The sequence below is a fragment of the Mobula hypostoma genome, chromosome 8 (genome assembly GCF_963921235.1).
Source record: "Mobula hypostoma chromosome 8, sMobHyp1.1, whole genome shotgun sequence".
NCBI lineage: Eukaryota > Metazoa > Chordata > Chondrichthyes > Myliobatiformes > Myliobatidae > Mobula > Mobula hypostoma.
In genome coordinates, this window is record NC_086104.1 from 107,075,514 (window position 1) to 107,096,372 (window position 20,859).

The window sequence follows — 20,859 nt, forward strand, 5'->3', positions numbered from 1 at the left end:
TATCCTCCGACATCTCCACACGGATTCCCGTATTATCTTCTGACATCTCCACACGGATTCCCGTATTATCCTCCGACATCTCCACACGGATTCCCGTATTATCCTCCGACATCTCCTCACAGATTCCCGTATTATCCTCTGATATCTCCACACGGATTCCCGTATTATCCGCAAACGGTGGGCGGGTGTAGGAGGGGGTTGAAATGAAAAGCTGGTTAGAAAAAGTAAAGCTGAAAAGGGAGGAATCTGATTGGAGAGTGAACCATGGTGAAAGGGAAGGAGGAGTGACACCAGAGGGAGGTGAGGAGAAGAGAACAGGTAAGAGGAGAGCTGGAATGGAAAAAAGAGCAGTGGTGGCACCAGAGATGTTTTCTTGCTGGTGCTACAGTGGGGCTGAATTACTCAGTGATGGTGCTGAGGGATGCACTGTATGGTAATAGGTATTCGCAAGGCCAGACGCGTGGCGTTCAAAAGTCAGTTTCAAGCATTATGTGCCTACTATAAATGCCTCTGTTGATTCACAAGCAACAGCAATTGAGAGATCTAATATAGAAGTGAACCGTGACAGTGTCAGCAGCATCGGAGACAACCCGGGCTACACAGAGCATAAACAAACAAACCAACAGAGCATCCGACCCACAGCGCACAACGTGAATCACGCACCAATCCCGCATTCAGTGTCAGATGCGTGCTTTTCAACTGAAAAACACACTAACCCACAATGTCCACTGCTATTCACATTACATAAACAGACAATGCCAAAAGATACACCGTTATTAAAGTCAAATAAGGCGAACAACAGATGCAAGGCTTTACCAGGAGTTGGACAAATCATACTCTGACCATGCAATACCTCAATTAATTCGGCTACTGAATTTAAAACAAAAATCAACAGAATCACCACTTGGAAGTCTAAGCAAAACCAGTAGGCTTAATAGCAGTAAATATAATAGTTTAGGATTTGCAGGAAACATAAGGACTATGGGGTATCCACCACAAAACAATAATAATAATCAGCATTAGTCTTGGCCCAAATTTAAAAAAAAACAACTGCGCTCACCATTGATGTTTTCAGAGAAGCACAATCCATCTGTTGTTGTGATTGGTGGTGAAAGCATCAATGATTTTCTGAATGTCAAGTGCTTTGGTCCTCCGGCTGTTTATGGCCAACAGGGCCAAGTTGCTGTTCTGAGCATCGCCACTGCTATTCCTTAGGTAGTTTTTGAGGTGTCTGAGGCAAGTGAAACTCCGTTTGCATGAGGCAGATGTCACAGGTAGAGTCAGTGATATGCAGAGTGATTTGTATAAATCTATAAATGCATCGTGGTAGGGTCTCATTAGAGCTAGAAATTCTACTGTGTCATTCATTGTCTGTCCTTGCTAGAGACTCGACCACTGCTCTCACATACTCACGATTTTCTTGGACAATCTTTGCATGTCCTTTGTCAAGCATATTTCCCAATCTTGAACTGTCTTGTTTTCTCAATCTGAATTCGGTCCATGCCTCCATCGCAAACTTACGAGCTGCACTTACATGGTGGTTTTTGAAAGCTGTTGTAGCTTTCCACCAGTTGCGGTAACCAGTGACAGTGAAGGTAGACTCAGAATGGAACCCATGTCCTCCACACAGGAAATGCCTGCATGCGAAGCAGAACGTAGTATCTTTCTTGATTGAATATTCCAGTCAGTCAAAACAGCCATGAATAAAACTCCTTTGCTGATTGCCAAACTGTTGCGAGCAGCGAAGGGTACTTTTACAATGCTGGCCGACGGGGTCCCTCCTCAAGCTGCTGGCTAACATTGCTAACAGTATTCCCACTAGCACCAAGAGCAGCTTCATCCACGTTCTCTTCCGAATCCCGCTCCACTATTTCGCCCTCACACTCCTTCGATGAACTGCTGTCGTCCTCATCCTCACTTACTTCTTTCTACATGTCACTTTCAATTAAGCCAGGCTCAGGCTGAGACACCACTGATTCCTCTGGATGAGGTTGTTTTCTCACTAAAAATCCATCCATTTTTCACGCCGCCAAAATAATGCACATGCCAGGCCCACGCTAGCTTGTAAAAACACTGTGTGTGTGTGTGTGTGTGCGCGCGCGTGCGCGCGCACGCACGCACGTCTTGCGAGACCATGGATCTGTACCTGGATGTATACTATCAACCTCTCGCGTGAGTGAGAGTGAGTGACATCACCACCTTAAGTGATCTTAGATCAACTTAACTGATCTGAGGACAGCAACTGCAAGACATTGACAATGAACGAATAAGCAGAAGTGTAGAGTGGATCTGACAGAGTTTATAACTTTATTGCTGCGTGGGTGCTATGGTAATTGGGGCCGCCGTTTCACTAGATCAACTGGAGAAACAAGCTGTATTCAAAACTGTACAGAGAAAGCAAAGCAAATGCAATTTGTATGTGAAATTTCAGTTAATTTCTTGGTGGTGCTACGCTGGTGCTATTGTAATTTCTGCTGGGGCTATAGCACCTGCTAGCACCACCTTAGCGCCACCCCTGAAAAAGAGAGAAGCGGAGGGGAGAGAAATTACTGGAAGTTGGAGATATCTATGTTCAAGCCACCAGGTGGGAGGCTGCCCAGATGGAATATGAGGTGTTGCTCCTCTGGCCTGAGAGTGGCCTCCTTGTGGCAGTATGAGCCAACGTTTGTCCGAATGGGAATGGGAAGTAGAATTAAAATGGTTGACGACTGGGAAATCCCACTATTGCGGCAGACAAAGTGAAGATACTTGACGAAGTAGTCTCTCAATCTACAGTACTGAGCAGTCTCTCATTTGTACAGTACTGTGCAAAAGTCTTTTAGGCACATGTATTTAGCTAGGTTGTCTATAGTACTTTAGACTGGGAGCACTGGATACAGTAGATGACAGACTCGCAGGTGGATTGTTTGGAGCCCAGAACGGTGGTGAAGGATGAGGTAAATGGGAATGTGTAACGCTTGTTCAGCTTGCAGGGATAAGTGCCAGGAGGGAGATCGGTGAGAAGGGACAAGGGGATCATGGAGAGAGTGATCCCTGCCGAAAGCGGAGAATGAAGGTGGTAAGTAAAGATTGGTTTAGTGATAGGATCCTGTTGAAAATGGCGGAAGTTATAGAGAATTATGTGCTGGATGCAGATGCTCATGGAGTGAGGAAAGAACAAAGGGAACTCTATCCCTATTATGGCGACAGGAAAATAGGGGTTGGGCTGAGGGAAATGGAGGAGATATGGGTGAGGACAGCATCGAAAGTAGATACACTGCCTGATAACTGGTCTGTTGCACACGCGCACACACTTTGACATCTACCAGTTCAGCTCTCCACTGTGTTCTTTGATCCGTGGTCATTGACCAGAACAAGTATGAGCATGGGATGCTACCCTTCTTTGATTGGGCACCTACTTCTTGATTAGCCAGGGTGCTAAAGGTTATGGAGAGAAGGCAGGAGAATGGAGTTGAGAGGGATAATAAATCAGTTATGATCTAATGACAGAGCTGATTTGATGGGCTGAATGGCCTAATTCTGCTCGTATGACTTATGATCATATCCTGAGTGAGCCCGCAAATGTTGTAACTAACTAAAACTAAGCCATGTGGAAGCTAACTGGGAACTCTAGAAGTCGTAGTCTTGAGAGAATCCAAAAGATTTTACAATCTCTTGAAGGATTTGGTGAACTTGACTCTTTTGAACATGAAGGTCGGCCATCACCAGGGCAAACTTAAGGCCAGATTAAAATGGAAAACGAACCAGTGTTCAGCTCCATTTCTCCACACCAATTAAATCATCAAAGCCCGGGAGTGGAAAACAACCAGGTGTTATTGTCCGTGCCATCCGAGATCCCCCAACTGAGCCCATACCATCTGCTTGCGTTTGACCCCTCTTCTCATCACTACTATCAGATGGGAGGTACAGGAGTCTCGGCTCCCATGCAGCCAAGTTCAAGAGCAATTGTTGCCCTGTAGCCACTGGCCTTCTGGACTGGCTTCCCTCGCCTCAGCGCTGACCTGGCTTCGCAGCTTGAAGACTCACGTTTGAGACTACTGCAGCTCACATTCTCTGTATTTTTTTTTCTTTTTAAAATGATTTTCACAATTTATCCTCCTTTGCACATGGATGTTTGTTCTTTATTGCATGTTTTTTTTAGGTGTTCTTTTGTCTTTCTTTGTTTTGTGGGTGTCTGCAAGATGATGCAGCTCAAGATTGTATATAATATACATATCTTGTTTAGCATAAGGTTAAGAGTACAGTTTTAAATGCTATAATTGCCTACTTTAACATGTTGCTAAATGTACAAAGTTACATATTTATAATAGTAGTAAAGTAGGACCCCTTTGAATATTCAATATTGGTGCTGTGCAGAAAGCCTCTGCGTGCTACAAACTCCACATACCCTTTTGCCACAGTGTTGTAGGATGATGCAATGAATATACAACTAGCCAGAATGTGACAAAAGAGACCTGTCCTGACTTGTTCATTAAGTGGCAGGGATACACCTTTAACAAATGTGCTAACACAGACATTTACACCACACGCTGCATCCGCAAAGCTAACAGTAGTGTGAAGGACCCCACGCACCCCTCATACAAACTCTTCTCCCTCCTGCCATCTGGCAAAAGGTACCGAAGCATTTGGGCTCTCACAATGAGACTGTGCAACAGTTTCTTCCCCCAAGCCACCAGGCTCCTCAATACTCAAGAGACGAGACTGACATCAACATCATTTATTATTTTATTGTAAATTGTCCTCTACTGTGCCTGTTGTCTTGTTTATTAATTATTGTACTGCCCTGCACTGTTTTGTGCACTTTATGTAGTCCTGTGCAGGTCTGTAGTCTAGTGCAGTTTTTATGTTGTTTTACGTAGTCTAGTGTAGCCTTGTGTTGTCTCACATAGTCTAGTGTAATTTTGTGTTGTTTCATGTAGCACCATGGTCCTGGAGGAATGTTGTTTCGTTTTTACTGTGTACTGTACCTGCAGCTTATGGTCGAAATGACAATAAACTTGATTTGACTTGTAACAGCAGCAACATTCATCGGTCGTCTTTTCCTAGGTACTTCCAGTGGGACAGAATCACATTGACCCACATTGGTTTCACTAGCCACAAAGTTATCAGTTGGTAGTTAATTTGTGAACACAAGAGATTCTGCAGATGCTGCAAATCTGGAGCAACACACACACACAAAATGCTGGAGGAACTCAGCAGGTCAGGCAGTATCAATGGAAATGAATAAGCAGTTGACGTTTTGGACAGAGACCTATCATCAGCGCTGCAAAGGAAGGTGGGGAGATGGGGAGGAGGATATGCTGGAAGGTGATAGGTGAAGCCAGGTTTGTGGGGAGGATAGATGAAGAAAGAAGCTGGAAGGTGATTGGTGGAAAAGGCAAAGGGCTAGAGAAAGAGGAATCTGATAGGAGAGGAGAGTGTTTCATGGGAGGAAGGGGACCAGGGGAGGTGATGGACAGGTGAGGAGAAAGAGGAATCCGATAGGAGAGGAGAGTGTTTCATGGGAGGAGAGACACCGGGGAGGTGATGGACAGGTGAGGAGAAAGAGGAATCTGATAGGAGAGGAGAGTGTTTCATGGGAGGAAGGGGACCAGGGGAGGTGATGGACAGGTGAGGAGAAAGAGGAATCCGATAGGAGAGGAGAGTGTTTCATGGGAGGAGAGACACCGGGGAGGTGATGGACAGGTGAGGAGAAAGAGGAATCTGATAGGAGAGGAGAGTGTTTCATGGGAGGAGGGGCAGCAGGGGAGGTGATGGACAGGTGAGGCGAAGAGGTGAAAGACCAGAGTGGGGAAATGAAGATGAGAGAAGGGAGAGGGGAATAAATGACCAGAAGTTGGATAGGTCTATGTTCGTGCTGTTAGATTGGAGGCTACCCAGAGAGAATGAGGTCTGTGCACAGCTTTTATTTTCTGAAGACTGGTTCTCAGTTTAGTGCATCCATAAATATAGAAACATAGAAAATAGGTGCAGGAGTAGGCCATTCGGCCCTTCGAGCCTGCACCGCCATTCAGTACGATCATGGCTGATCATCCAACTCAGAACCCTGTACCAGCCTTCCCTCCATACCCCCTGATCCCTTTAGCCACAAGGGCCATATTTAACTCCCTCTTAAATATAGCCAATGAACTGGCCTCAACTGTTTCCTGTGGCAGAGAATTCCACAGATTCACCACTCTCTGTGTGAAGAAGTTTTTCCTGATCTCGGTCCTAAAATTATCCTCAAACTGTGACCCCTCGTTCTGGACTTCCCCAACATTGCGAACAGTCTTCCTGCATCTAGCCTGTCCAATCCCTTTAGGATTTTATACGGTTCAATCAGATCCCCCCTCAAGCTTCTAAATTCCAACGAGTACAAGCCTAGTTCATCCAGTCTTTCTTCATATGAAAGTCCTGCCATTCCAGGAATCAATCTGGTGAACCTTCTTTGTACTCCCCTTATGGCAAGGATGTCTTTCCTCAGATTAGGGGACCAAAACTGCGCACAATACTCCAGGTGTGGTCTCACCAAGGCCTTGTACAACTGCAGTAGTACCTCCCTGCTCCTGTACTCGAATCCTCTTGCTATGAATGCCAGCATACCATTCGCCTTTTTCACCGCCTGCTGTACCTGCATGCCCACTTTTAATGATTGGTGTATAATGACACCAGTCATTATGGTGTATAATAAATATGCAATTCAAAATGTCACAATTCCTGAACAATCCCTAACCTACACATGACACAGATCAGCAATGAGAGAGAATGCTGTCTGCTTGCCTGGATAGATGTAATCGCAACCATTAAAGAAACTACACCAACCAGGGCAGGGCTGTCCCTTGATCTGCTTCTCAGCCATGATATACAATATGCCTCTGTAGCACTGACCTCCCACATCATGAAGACCCTAGAGAGACTTGTTCTGGAGCTGCTCCAGCCTATGGGCAGGCCACACTTAGATCCCCTCCAGTTCGCCTACCAGCCCCGACTAGGAGTTGAGGATGCCATCGTGTACCTGCTGAACCGTCTCTACGCCCACCTGGACAAGCCAGCAAGCACTGTGAGGGTCATGTTTTTTGACTTCTCCAGTGCGTTCAACACCATCCGCCCTGCTCTGCTGGGGGAGAAGCTGACAGCGGTGCAGGTGGATGCTTCCCTGGTATCATGGATTCTTGATTACCTGACTGGCAGACCACAGTACGTGTGCTGGCAACAGTGTGTGTCCGACAGAGTGATCAGCAGCACTGGGGCTCCACAGGGGACTGTCTTGTCTCCCTTTCTCTTCACCCTTTACACCTTGGGCTTCAACTACTGCACAGAGTCTTGTCATCTTCAGAAGTTTTCGGATGACTCTGCCATAGTTGGATGCATCAGCAAGGGAGATGAGGCTGAGTACAGGGCTCCGGTAGGAAACTTTGTCACATGGTGTGAGCAGAATTATCTTCAGCTTAATGTGAAAAAGACTAAGGAGCTGGTGGTAGACCTGAGGAGAGCTAAGGTACCGGTGACCCCTGTTTCCATCCAGGGGGTCAGTGTGGACATGGTGGAGGATTACAAATACCTGGGGATATGAATTGACAATAAACTGGACTGGTCAAAGAACACTGAGGCTGTCTACAAGAAGGGTCAGAGCTGTCCCTATTTCCTGAGGAGACTGAGGTCTTTTAACATCTGCCAGATGATGCTGAGGATGTTCTACGAGTCTGTGGTGTCCAGTGTTATCATGTTTGCTGTTGTGTGCTGGGGCAGCAGGCTGAGGGTAGCAGACACCAACAGAATCAACAAACTCATTTGTAAGGCCAGTGATGTTGTGGGGATGGAACTGGACTCTCTCACGGTGGTGTCTGAAAAGAGGATGCTGTCTAAGTTGCATGCCATCTTGGTCAATGTCTCCCATCCACTACATAATGTACTGGGTGGGCACAGGAGTACATTCAGCCAGAGACTCATTCCACCGAGATGCAACACAGAGCGTCATAGGAAGTCATTCCTGTCTGTGGCCATCAAACTTTACAACTCCTCCCTTGGAGGGTCAGACACCCTGAGCCAATAGGCTGGTCCTGGACTTATTTCATAATGTACTGGCATAAATTACAAATTACTATTTAACTATTTATCATTCTATTACTATTTGTTACTTATGGTGCAACTGTAGTGAAAACCAATTTCCCCCGGGATCAATAAAGTATGACTATGACTCCCTCCTTGCTGTAGCTGCAGTGTCTGCTACTGAGAAAATGAAAAGCAATAAGATGACAGCTCTTCGAAATTCTCAACCTGTATAGTACATGAAGGTACGATGAGACATATCACCTTCAAGTCACAAAGATTGCGTGCTACCTTTGAAATTCTGTACTGACTTAACCATTACAGATCTGTAAATGTATACCCCAAGGTCACTGAGGTCATCAATGTTCTGTAATGGTTATTGGGGAAAATCCTCCAAGTCAAGTCATGACACTAATGTGGGTCACCTATAACACATGAACTGCAGTTATTCATGATGTGGGCAATTAGTAATGAACAGTAAATTATAACTTTGTCAGTGATGCCCGTGTCCAGTATATTTACAAAACTCCTGCCTTTGTTCTTTTAGGCTCTTGTTGCTCCTTTAATTATTGGAGTGGTAAGTGCATCTATTTTCTGTTTCAACTTTCAAGCAAGGATCACTAATTTTACTTTTTTTTTGTATTTGTAACAGCTGGAACAACAAGAACTATTTCCTCAAGGTCACAGTTGTGCTGTCTGTGGGAAGGTCAAGTGTAAACGACATAAGTAAGTTGATTGGGACTGAAGGACTTTTGCCTGAGGTGAAACATGAATCTAGACAAGCTGTGAGTGCAAACTGAAGATTGGGCCCTCATTTTGTATTGCTTTGTCCAACTTGAAGAAAGCCAGTGATGTGAGGGAAAATGTGCAATGGTGGTAAATTGCCTGTAGTTTGAATGCAAAATAATGAGTAATCCAAAGAAAGGAAAAGCTGAATAGTTATGATGCTGAGATGTGCATCATCAGTGATGTAACCTGGGGTCTTAGGGTGTTTCGAGCCTTTCAACATCAGACACCCTCGTAGGGCAACCCAACTAGGGTTGATCAGCCCTGGCTTGTGTCCCAGTAGCACTGGTCATGGGTCACACCTCTTGATCCATAACTATCTGGAAGCTCTCAGCAGCCTCTGTGATGGTCCTGATGGCTCTTTTCTTTGCCATCCCCATAATCACAAAGAAACAGTAGGTTCTGCAGGACAAGCACCCAACAAAATAGTCATAGTCATGGTCATACTTTATTGATCCCAGGGGGAAATTGGTTTTCATTACAGTTGCACCATAAATAATAAATAGTAATAGAACCATAAATAGTTAAATAGTAATATGTAAATTATGCCAGTAAATTATGAAATAAGTCCAGGACCAGCCTATCGGCACAGGGTGTCTGACCCTCCAAGGGAGGAGTTGTAAAGTTTGATGGCCACAGGCAGGAATGACTTCCTATGACGCTCTGTGCTGTATCTTGGAGGAATGAGTCTCTGGCTGAATGTACTCTTGTGCCCACCCAGTACATTATGTAGTGGATGGGAGACATTGACCAAGATGGCATGCAACTTAGTCAGCATCCTCTACATCCCACCTTCAGGCTCTCATCGTGCCCTCCACCCCTGTCTCTGTGGGACTTCTTTACCACTGCTGGTATTTGGCTTTCTTATTCCGGTCTTCTTAAGGAACTGTCAGTTCTACCTTGACTGCCTACTTTGAGGTTTCTGACAGAGTTACCATGTCAGGCCTCAGAGATGATGACATGATGAAGCCAGGGATCTTTAATTGCTTGCCAAGATCAACTTTCAGTTCCCAGTCAGATGCCATGGCAAACAAGCCATCTGGTGCTGGGCTGAGGCTGTGGTTGGTCTCCAGCTTCAACAAAGGCTCTCTGGATTGACGGAGGTGCCTCCTGTTGTTAATAGCTGAGGAGATATTTCTGCCACTGCGTTCAGCACCTGGTTGTGGGGGAGAATCATACTGATATAAATCATTGTAGTTGTTCTTTCAACGGATTTTACTCAGCCCTGCTAACTATAAAATTGCAAATAAAGTTGCCTTGCCTGCTCCTGCTTACAACAGACTATGTATCTGCAAAGACTGAGTAGATTGAAACATACAGAGGACAGATAAATTGTCAATAAAACAAGATCATTTAGTAGCTGTGGTGTAAGAGTCACTTCATTGAATTGTGTCTCCAGTTTGGGAGTTGCTATGGTTTGCTGTTCTCTATGATTTTGTTGAGGGCGTGGATGAAGTGCATAACTATTGCACTTTAAACAGCACACTTCAGTCGTAATGCTGAATTTGCATTTATTTCCCCATGGCATAAAAATTATCGTTTGGAACTGTTCAGTTTCTTTTTCATTGCTCTCACCTTTTTCAAATTCTATTAAAAAAGAAGCTGCAAGAAATGTTTGTGGATAAGATACTTTCAAAAGTGTATTTTCTCTTAACAGGGCCACACTGTTGTTGGAAAACTACCAGCCTTGGCTGGGTTTGACAATTAGTTCAAAGGTGGATGCATCTCTTTCTGAAGTAAGTTGTTTCACCTTTGTTTACATTCGACAGAATGGTTTGGGTTTTTAGATAACTACGTTATGAAAACATACTCAAGTTCCTTTTATTATTTTGGTTACAATTTCATCTTGAAACATTGTCTGCATGGTGCGAGATGAGGAACTGCTGCGTTCGTGTAGAAACCTGTCTCCAGGACAACATCCCATGCGCCATCAGTCTGCAGGCCATGACACTCAGGGACTTGGGCTAGATTATTGTTACTTTTTTGAAGTTGTATATTTTCTGCTATAATAATTACATGTGCTTCTGTGATTATTAGTGACTTGTGGTTCTGTGTTTTGCATCTTGGCCCCAGAGCTGTTTCATTCGGCTGTATGTGTGCATGGGTGTATGACAATTAAACTTGAACTTGATTTATTCTTGATAATGTTAGCATTTTGTCTGTTTTTGAATTTGATTACATTTGATGTATACAGAAATTGTGCAGTGGTTACTGCTCATGTTGGCATCAAAGTTGTTAACAAATGCTGAAACATTCTGTGGAATAAGAGTTGACAGATGATTGAAGCCCAAGAGGTGAGGTGAGGAATCGAGTCTGTTGTGACTGACTAAAACTGAGCTGCACAGAAACTGTAACTGGGAAATATCAAAGTCTTCATTAGCACAGCAAACCTCCAACAGGGAGAGTTCAGAGAATCTCACTGTCCTACCACAATTCTTTAAGCTTCAACACAATGATAACAATAAACGATTAACTACAGTTTCAATTGCTATAATCACCTACTTAATTTTATCATTTTGAATATAGTTGGGTAAATTTATGTACCAATATACTTTCAATGGTAACGCATTCCAACTAGCAGAATACATTGAAAACACAAACAACAGGAATTCTGTAGATGCTGGAAATTCAAGCACACACTTCAAAGTTGCTGGTGAACGCAGCAGGCCAGGCAGCATCTCTAGGAAGAGGTACAGTCGACTTTTCAGGCCGAGACCCTTCGTCAGGACGAAGGGTCCTGACAAGGGGTCTCGGCCTGAAACGTCGACTGTACCTCTTCCTAGAGATGCTGCCTGGCCTGCTGCGTTCACCAGAATACTTTGAATATTCAATGCTGGTCTATGTTCCTAAGGCCAGACACCCAAAATATACCCCTTTTGTTTCAGTGTTGAGGGATGGTACCGTGAAATTGTAACTAAAACAGATGGCTAGGTGAAAAATCAGATGGGTCCTGAACTGTGGATTAAGTGGTAGGGAGACACCTTTAACAATGTGCTAATAGTGGCAACGTTGTCTTTCCCCAGTATAGTTTCAACGGGATAGAGTATGTCCCATCCCCACATTATAGGTTTGAGCAGCTACAAAAGTATCAGTTGGAAGTTAAATTGTGTACGTGTTTTATTTCCTAAAGACTGGTTCTCATTTTAGTTTATCCATAATTAAGATATCTATAATGTCATGATTCCAGAATAGAGTCAACTTTGATAGAGTCAACATTGCATTCTGTGGGAGGTTAGTCAGCCACAGTCTTTATGGAATGGCAGAGGGGGGAAGTGACCAGGGAGGCATATCACTCAGTCGATACTTAAAACATCTGTGTCATAATAATGTTTTAATTTGAATGGTGTATGTTAACTTGCTGTTAACTTTAATATTAACAAACATTACATCTTGTCTATGTTTAGATTATAATAATTCACAAATTCATGCATTAACTGCTTAATAACAAATCATAATCACCTCACCCTCATCAGTACCTTCCACTTTCATTAACTCATCCTCACCCCAATTCCTGGCCCACCACTCGTCATCAATTCATGGCTGTATTAGGGATCAGCCTGCCTGTTGAAAGAGCAGTACTGCCCTTCAGACCCCCTCCTCCCCGGCTTCCTGGCTCTACACAAGCCTCCAAACCATCACTCCTGCAAAGCCCAAAGGTAGTCATCAGCTGATCTGACAGTGCTCCATCCACTCTGGCCATTGGTTGATGAAGCTCAATGTGGACATTTGTGCCTTTCCCTGTCACACATCCTAGGGATCCTTCTCAATCAGGATCCATCAGATCAACTGAATCCTCCCTGGGAGTCACATAAGACCAGAAGATATAGCAGCAAAATTTGTCTACTCTGCCATTTCATCATGGCTGATTCATTTTTTCCCTCAGCCTTAATTTTCTGCCTTTCACCCTGCATCGCTTCATTCCCTGACCTATCAAGAATTTATCAACCTCTGTCCTAAATATACATAAAGACCTGGCCTCCATAGCTGCCCATGCAACGAATTCCACAGGTTCACCACTCTCTGGTTAAGAAATTCCTCCTCATCGCCATTCTAAATGGACGCCCCTCGATACTGAGGCTGTGTTCTTTGGTCATATACACTCCTACCATAGGAATCATCCTCTCCACATCCTCTCTATCAAGGCCTTACACCATTTGATAGGTTTCAATTAGGTTACCTCTTATTCTTCTGAATTCCAGTGAATACAGGCCCAGAGCCATTAAACACTCTTCATATGACAAACCATTCAATCCTGGAATCATTTTTGTGAACCTCCTTTGAAACTTCTCCAGTGTCAGCACATCCTTTCTAAGATAAGGGGCCCAAACTGCTCACAATACTGTAAGTGAGGCCTCACCAGTGCTTTATAAAGCCTCAACATTACATCCTTGCTTTTAAATTCTAGTCCTCTTGAAATGAATGCCAGCATCACATTTGCCTTCCTCACACAGAAGCAACCTGCAATTTAACCTTTAGGGAATCCTGCACAAGGACTCACAAGTCCCTTTGTACCTCAGATTTTTGTATTTCCTCTCCATATAGAAAATAATAAACCCTTTCATTCGTTCTACCAAAGTGCATGGACATACACTTCCTAACATTGTATTCTATCTGCCACTTCTTTGCCTATCCTCCTAAACTATCTTTAAGTCCTTCTGTAGTCTCTGTACTCCCTCAAAACTACCTGCCCCTCCACTGATCTTCATATTGTCTACAAACTGCACAACAAAGCCATCAATTCCGTCATCCAAATCATTGACATGTAACGTAAAAAGAATCGGTCCCAACACAGACTCCTATGGAACACCACTAGTCACCGGCAGCCAACCAGAAAAGGCTCTCTTTATTCCCACTCTTTGTCTTCTGCCATCCAGCCACTGCTTTATCCAAGCTAGAATCTTCCCTGCAGTTCCATAGGCTCGTAGCTTGTTAAGCAGCCTCACGTGTGGCACCTTGTCAAAGGCTTCTGAAAATCCACGTACACAACATCAACAGATTCTCTTATGTCTATCCTGTTTGTTACTGCTTCAAAAAATTTTGTCAGATTTGTCAGGCAAGATTTTCCCTTGAGGAAACCATTCTGTCTATGGCCTATTTTATCACATGCCTCCAGGTACCCCAAAACCACATCCTTAATAAAAGACTCCAATTTCTTCCCAACCACTAAAGTCAGACTAACTGGCCTATAGTTTCCTTTCTTCTGCCTCTCTCCCTTCTTGAAGAGTGAATTGACATTTGCAATTTTCCAGTCATCCGGAACCATTCCACAATCTAGTGATTCTTGAAAGTTCATTACTAATTCCTCCACCATCTCTTCAGCCACCTTTTTCAGAACTTTGGGGTGTACGGTACCTGGTCCAGGTGACTTATCTACCTACAGAACCCAAGAACCTTCTCCCTAGTAATGGAAACTTCACACACTTCATGACTTTTGTGTGGATAGTTAGAGGCTTTTCCCCATGGCTGAAATGGCTATCACGAGAGGGCACAGGTTTAAGGTGCTTGGAAGTAGGTACAGAGGAGATGTCAGGGGTAAGTTTTTTACGCAGAGAGTGGTGAGTGCGTGGAATGGGCTGCCGGCGATGGTGGTGGAGGTGGATACGATAGGGTCTTTTAAGAGACTCCTGGATAGGTACCTGGAGCTTAGAAAAATAGAGGGCTATGGGTAACCCAAACTAATTTCTAAGGTAAATACATGTTCGGTACAGCATTATGGGCCGAAGGGCCTGTATTGTGCTGTAGTTTTTCTATCTTTCTATGACCCCTGACACCAGGGACTTGCACCGTACTGCTAGTGTCTTCCACAGTGAAGACTGATGCAAAATACTTATTCGGTTCGTTCACCACTTCTTTGTCCCCTATTACTACCTCTCCAGCATCGTTTTTCACAGTCTGATATTCACTCTTGCCTCTCTTTTACACTCTGATTCTGAAGCAATGTTTGGTATCCTATTTAATATTATTGGCTAGATTTTGTATTTCATCTTTACCTTCTTAATGACATGTTTTAGTTACCTCTGTTGGTTTTCAAAGCTTCCCAATCCTCCAAGTTCTCACTAATTTTTGTTCTATCATATGCCCTCTCTTTGGCTTTTTGTTAGCTTTGATTTCTTTTGTTAGCCACAGTAGCATCATCTTACCTTTAGAATACTTGTTCCTCCTTGGGGTGTATATATCTGTGTCATTGCTGCTCTTCTGTCATCCCTGCCAGTCCTCTTTTCCAATCAGTTTTGGCCATCTCCTTTCTCATGTCTCTGTAATGCTCTTTACTCCACTGTAATACTGAGATATCTGACTCTTAGCTTCTTCGCAAATTTCAGGGTGAATTTGATCATATTATAATTGCCTGTCCCGCAGGGTTCTTCAACCTTAAGCTGTCTAATCAATTCTAGTTCATTGCACAGCACCCAATTCAGAATAGCTGATTCCCTCCTGGTCTCAACCGCGAGCTGCTCTATTAAGCTACCTCGTAGGCATTCTAGAAATTCCCCGTTTTGGAATCCAGCAATAACCTGATTTTTCCCAATTTACTTGCATATTGAAATCTCCCATGACTATTGTAACATTGCCCCTTTCTCCTGCATTTTCTATTTCCTGTTGTAACTTGTAGACCGCTACTCACTACTATTTGGGACTCAGTAAACAGTTGCCATCAGGGTCTTTTTACCCTTTCAGTTCCTTAGCTCTATCCATAATGATTCAACAACTTCTGACCCTATGTCACCTCTTTCAAATGATTTGATTTCATTTTTTGACAATGGAGCAATGCCACATAAACTGAAGAAAGCTTATCAAGGGTTTAAAGTGGGTGAGAGAAAGGAATAACATCCAAAGTTATCTGCAAGACTTCAAGATTTTAATAGACCAGGCCTTTTGTTCTGCCTGCCTGTGACTTGTAGTCATGCTCGAAGCAGAAGTAGATTTTATTCTTTCCTAAGATTTCTCAGCATATATAAAGATGGCATTTTCATCCAGGATCTTCTCTGCATAGGTGTGATCTGATTGCAGTTGAAGGAAGGAGGGAGGGAAGGTGGTATTGCTGACCCCTGGATGTGCATCAGATGCAAATTTGGTCACTGCCTCTAGCTGCTTTAGGATTGCTTTTATATGGTAATGTTGCAGTTACATAATTTTGTCTCAACCAGAAACTACATGTATAAAATGTACATTGTAAATTGTAAACCATTAAACAATCAACACAGTTCAGAGTCATTTTCATAAGCAGGTACTGTCTTTTCTGACTGCACGTCACTGCTGTTCTTGGCATCAAGACAGTATTTAACTATGGAAGATGGCTCAGTGGCTCAGCTTGGCTTTCCACGGGTTGTGGGTGCATCCAGCACAACAGGGGATTTGTTGAGCGTCAGTTATGCCAGCCCCAGGACATCACTGCAGGAATTCTTCATGGGGTCTCTTGGGTCCAAATGCAAGGTCTTACCTTCTGCCTCCACAGATTGCTGCCTGACCTGCTGAGTTCACAGGAAAGCCCTCCCACCATCCAGGCCATGCTTTCTTCTTGCTGCTGCCATTAGGCAGGAGGTACGGGAGCCACACCACCAGGTACAGAGACAGTCATTACCCCTCAGCTGTCAGCCTCCTGAACCAGCGTGGATAACTTCACTCACCCCAGCACTGAACTGATCTGTGGACTCACTGTCAAAGACACTACAGCTCTTGTTTTCAGGACTTGTTTATTTATCATTATCATATTTTCTTTGTTGTATTTGCACAATTTGTTGTCTTTTGCACATTGTTCATTGCAGTTTTTCAATGATTCTATTGTACATATTGTATTTATAGTGAATGCCTACAAGAAAATGAATCTCAGGGTAATACTTAATGACACATACTTTTTGATAATAAATTTACTTTGAATTTTGCACTTTGAGTCTTCCAGAAGTTTGATTTTGCTCCAGTCTCTTGGCTTCAGCTTCCTCATCACTGGTCAACCCTCTTGTAGCAACCTTTCATGAAAGGCAAACAACAGGAATTCTGCAGATGCTGGAAATTCAAGCAACACACATAAAAGTTGCTGGTGAACGCAGCAGGCCAGGCAGCATCTCTAGGAAGAGGTGCAGTCGACGTTTCAGGCCGAGACCCTTCATCAGGACTAACTGAAGGAAGAGTGAGTAAGGGATTTGAAAGTTGGGGGGGGGGGGAATCCAAAATGATAGGAGAAGACAGGAGGGGGAGGGATGGAGCCAAGAGCTGGACAGGTGATTGGCAAAAGGGATACGAGAGGATCATGGGACAGGAGGTCCGGGAAGAAAGACAAGGGGGTGGGGGGACCCAGAGGATGGGCAAGGGGTATATTCAGAGGGACAGAGGGAGAAAAAGGAGAGTGAGAGAAAGAATGTGTGTATAAAAATAAGTAACAGATGGGGTACGAGGGGGAGGTGGGGCATTAGCGGAAGTTAGAGAAGTCGATGTTCATGCAACCTGATGGCATGAACATCGACTTCTCTAACTTCTGTTAATGCCCCACCTCCCCCCGTACCCCATCCGTTATTTATTTTTGTACACACATTCTTTCTCTCACTCTCCTTTTTCTCCCTCTGTCCCTCTGAATATACCTCTTGCCCATCCTCTGGCCCCCCCCCCCGTCTTTCTTCCCAGACCTCCTGTCCCATGATCCTCTCGTATCCCTTTTCCTATCACCTGTCCAGCTCTTGGCTCCATCCCTCCCCCTCCTGTCTTCTCCTATCATTTTGGATCTTCCCCCCACCCCCCCCCCACCAACTTTCAAATCCCTTACTCACTCTTCCTTCAGTTAGTCCTGATGAAGGGTCTCGGCCTGAAACGTCGACTGCACCTCTTTCTAGAGATGCTGCCTGGCCTGCTGCGTTCACCAGCAACTTTGATGTGTGTTGCTTTCATGAAAGGTTCGGTTTTGTTCTCAACTTTTCAGAAAATGAGGTAGGCAGGAGTAAGCTGGTAAGGAGTCAGTGTCACGTCAATGACTTGCAGTTACCATTCTCGGTGGAAGACTCTAACCACTTGACACTTAGCTTGGGGAAACACAATTTGGAGAGGATTGGTGAGGGGATTCTCTATTCATTAGTAACCTAACTGAGTCTGCCCTAAATACTGTGGCAGCAAGAGGAAGCCTGATACCCTCCTCAGTCTCAAAGCTCCACCAACATCAGAGAAGCCACATAACATCCAGGACAAATCAGTGCCCTGTCCGAACATTAGTTTGCTCCACTAATGGAATGACTGTGGAGAATACTGTGTGTTTGTGAAGGTGGTGTGGAGAAAGATACAAGGGCCTGTGTCCAGTTTATCTTGAGCAACTGCATGACAGAGGACTCTGATCTACAGGCTGTTCCCAGGAACACACACACAGATGAACATCAAGTGTTCCTGACAGATCATCAACTCTGTGAAGAGCACCCCTTGCACTGCCCAAAACCTGGTGTTCTTCCAGCAGATTGAGGAAAAAATACTGCCATCTGGCACATTGCAGGCTGCAGGAGTCTGTGCTGAGGCATGCACTGAAGCTTGGTGCCACCACCTCAGTGGTTCAGTGGGGGAGGCCCACTGTACGGGTTCTTCCACAACTGGACATGGAAAGGGGTGGGTTGGTTGAGGAAGTCCTTCAATTACACGTAGTAGGGTGCTACCCCAGGGGGCCATGTGAATTGCAACAGTCCTATTGGTTTTAAGGAATATAATAGAACACTATGGAATGAATTGACTGAATGTAAGAATGAAAGGCATTGCATGGTTTATTTGTATAAATAATTTTTATTATGAAGACAGTTTAATTTGACAGACTTTATATACATACAGCGTGCACACCAACACAAACACACAAACAAACACACTATTTGGGACACATTGGGACCTGTACGTTTTGGGTCAATTAAGTGGGCTGCCCCAATTAGCCGAAGTTTTGTGGAAATAGTTAAAAAGAGGTCTAAGAAAAAAGACAAATTGAGTAATAAATTATGTATTTAAATGGATTGAAGTACAAATTGGAACACTACCAATCATAGTCATCGATAGAGGAGTTCATCCAGTGTTTGTTGGATTGTTCTTTTGATTGAAAGTAAAGAACAAATCAGCATAGATGCCAGTAATGGATTACCTACATACAATGCTTTTGACAATTGCATCCTCCAATTCTTCATTTTGATTGTTACATTCAAGATGATTGTCAATATCTTAAAATTTTTGTAGTTCCTAACTTGAAGTAGTGAAATCATTTCATTTTCACTCCCAGGCGTTTCTTGCATTTCCAAGCCTGAATGCTTGAAACCACAGTGAGCAAAACAGTTCTGAATTGTCCTACTGCACATTTCTCACCAACCAGCCGTGACAAAAGTCACTGTGTTTTGAACACAAACATACAACTGACACTATTTAAAAACTGTCCAGTACCAGAGGGCATGGTTTAAGAATAAGGGGTAGGTCATTTAGGACAGAGTTGAGGAGGAACTTCTCCCAGAGAGTTGTGGAGGTGTGGAACGCGCTGCCTCAGAAGGCAGTGGAGGCCATTTCTCTGGATGCTTTCAAGAAGGAGCTAGATAGGTATCTTATGGATAGGGGAATCAAGCATTATGGGGACAAGGCAGGAACCGGGTATTGATAGTAGATGATCAGCCATGATCTCAGAATGGCGGTGCAGGCTTGAAGTGCCGAATGGTCTACTTCTGCACCTATTGTCTATTGTCTAAATTCAGTGTAGTATCCAACGGCCACACAAGTGAGCATGACTGACACTAATTAGTACCTGTCTGGTAACAGCTTCTTGCCCCAATTAAGTGATATAATGTCTCAAGTAAACAAAGGGAATCCTGGCTACCTGACAGTGTAGATATAGACTGCAATGAGTGCCATCTACAAATAACTGCAGTCACTGGTCAAGTTTCCTTCAGAGATGCCTTTGAAATATGTGAGTGACAACGACATTAGGTACATGGGTTGGCCATCTCAAGAGCTCCCTAATTGGACAATGTCTTGAGTTGGAAATGCATTGCTGTGCCTTCATTGCTCAATAGATGGTATGTTTTAGCTCACCACTATTCGGGGTGGGTCATACATATTTTATTTGCCAGTGACACCTGCCTCTCATAAAGAACTGGGGGGGGGGTGAATAAATACTTTTTACATTAGGCTAGTCAGGTTTATAGTCATACCAAAAGCATTTTTGAGAGGTGCAGGAGGAAATGTGTGTCTAGACAAATTGGTTTTGTACTAACCATAGAACTTTACCTTCTGCAGATTCTGGAGCTGGTGATTGAAAACTTTGTGCATCCTTGGTATAGGTAAGAATTGGGTCCCTTCTTAATATCTAAAGATAAAATGTTGCAGGTGCTGGAAATCTGAGAGAAAAACAGAAAATGCTGGAGATATTTTGCCAGTCAGGTAGCATCTGTGGGAAGAGATAAAAGGAGTCAAGTTCAAGATTTGTCATTAGATGGAAGTTACAATGCAAGATTTTCAAGCAGAAAAATCAGCTGTATTTTTCTGCAGATATTGTTTGATATGCTGGATATCTCCAGCAGTTTCTACTTTCATTTCATTTGTATTTTGCTTGATTTTTGAGAATAAACTGGTTCTGATTTTAATGGTTGAAATTCTATCGAGCTTTCAATTTCGGTTATGGTTCATTTTTGCAATACAGTACTGTGCAAAAGCTTTAGGCACATGTATATGGCTACAGCACCTCCGACACTTGCACAGTACTGTACTTGTCAACATGGAGCGGAGAGTAAATCTGGCAGGAGCATAGGGTGCTGGGAATGGTGAGGGTGGGGTGTTGCAGGAGGGGTGTGGGACTTGTGGTAGAGAAGGAGTGCCAGGGCGGGGGGTGACGTGGGTGCAGACATGCCCAGCCTTGAGACACCAGACAAGGTCATTTGATTCCAAACAACCAGTTTTTTTTGATCATTACAGGATGTCTTTCTGGTGCTTCCTGCTCCCTCTCCTCTACCTTCCCCCTCTCCCAACCATGATTCCCCTGTCCATCCCCCTTCCCACTCTCAGTCCACAATAGAGACCCATATTGGAATCAGGTTTATCATCACTCATATGTTGTGA

The 20,859-nt window shown here is 43.9% G+C and overlaps 1 protein-coding gene across 3 annotated transcripts in view; it reads left to right on the forward strand.

Annotated features, from left to right (window-relative positions):
- Positions 1-20,859, forward strand: part of snx14 (sorting nexin 14) — a 174,602-nt gene that overhangs the window by 14,839 nt on the left and 138,904 nt on the right. For all 3 annotated transcript variants that reach the window (XM_063056561.1, XM_063056563.1, XM_063056562.1), the window contains exons 3-5: positions 8,681-8,754; positions 10,472-10,550; positions 20,041-20,084. In XM_063056561.1, the coding sequence (XP_062912631.1) occupies positions 8,681-8,754; positions 10,472-10,550; positions 20,041-20,084 (197 nt within the window). The remainder of the gene's footprint in view (positions 1-8,680; positions 8,755-10,471; positions 10,551-20,040; positions 20,085-20,859) is intronic.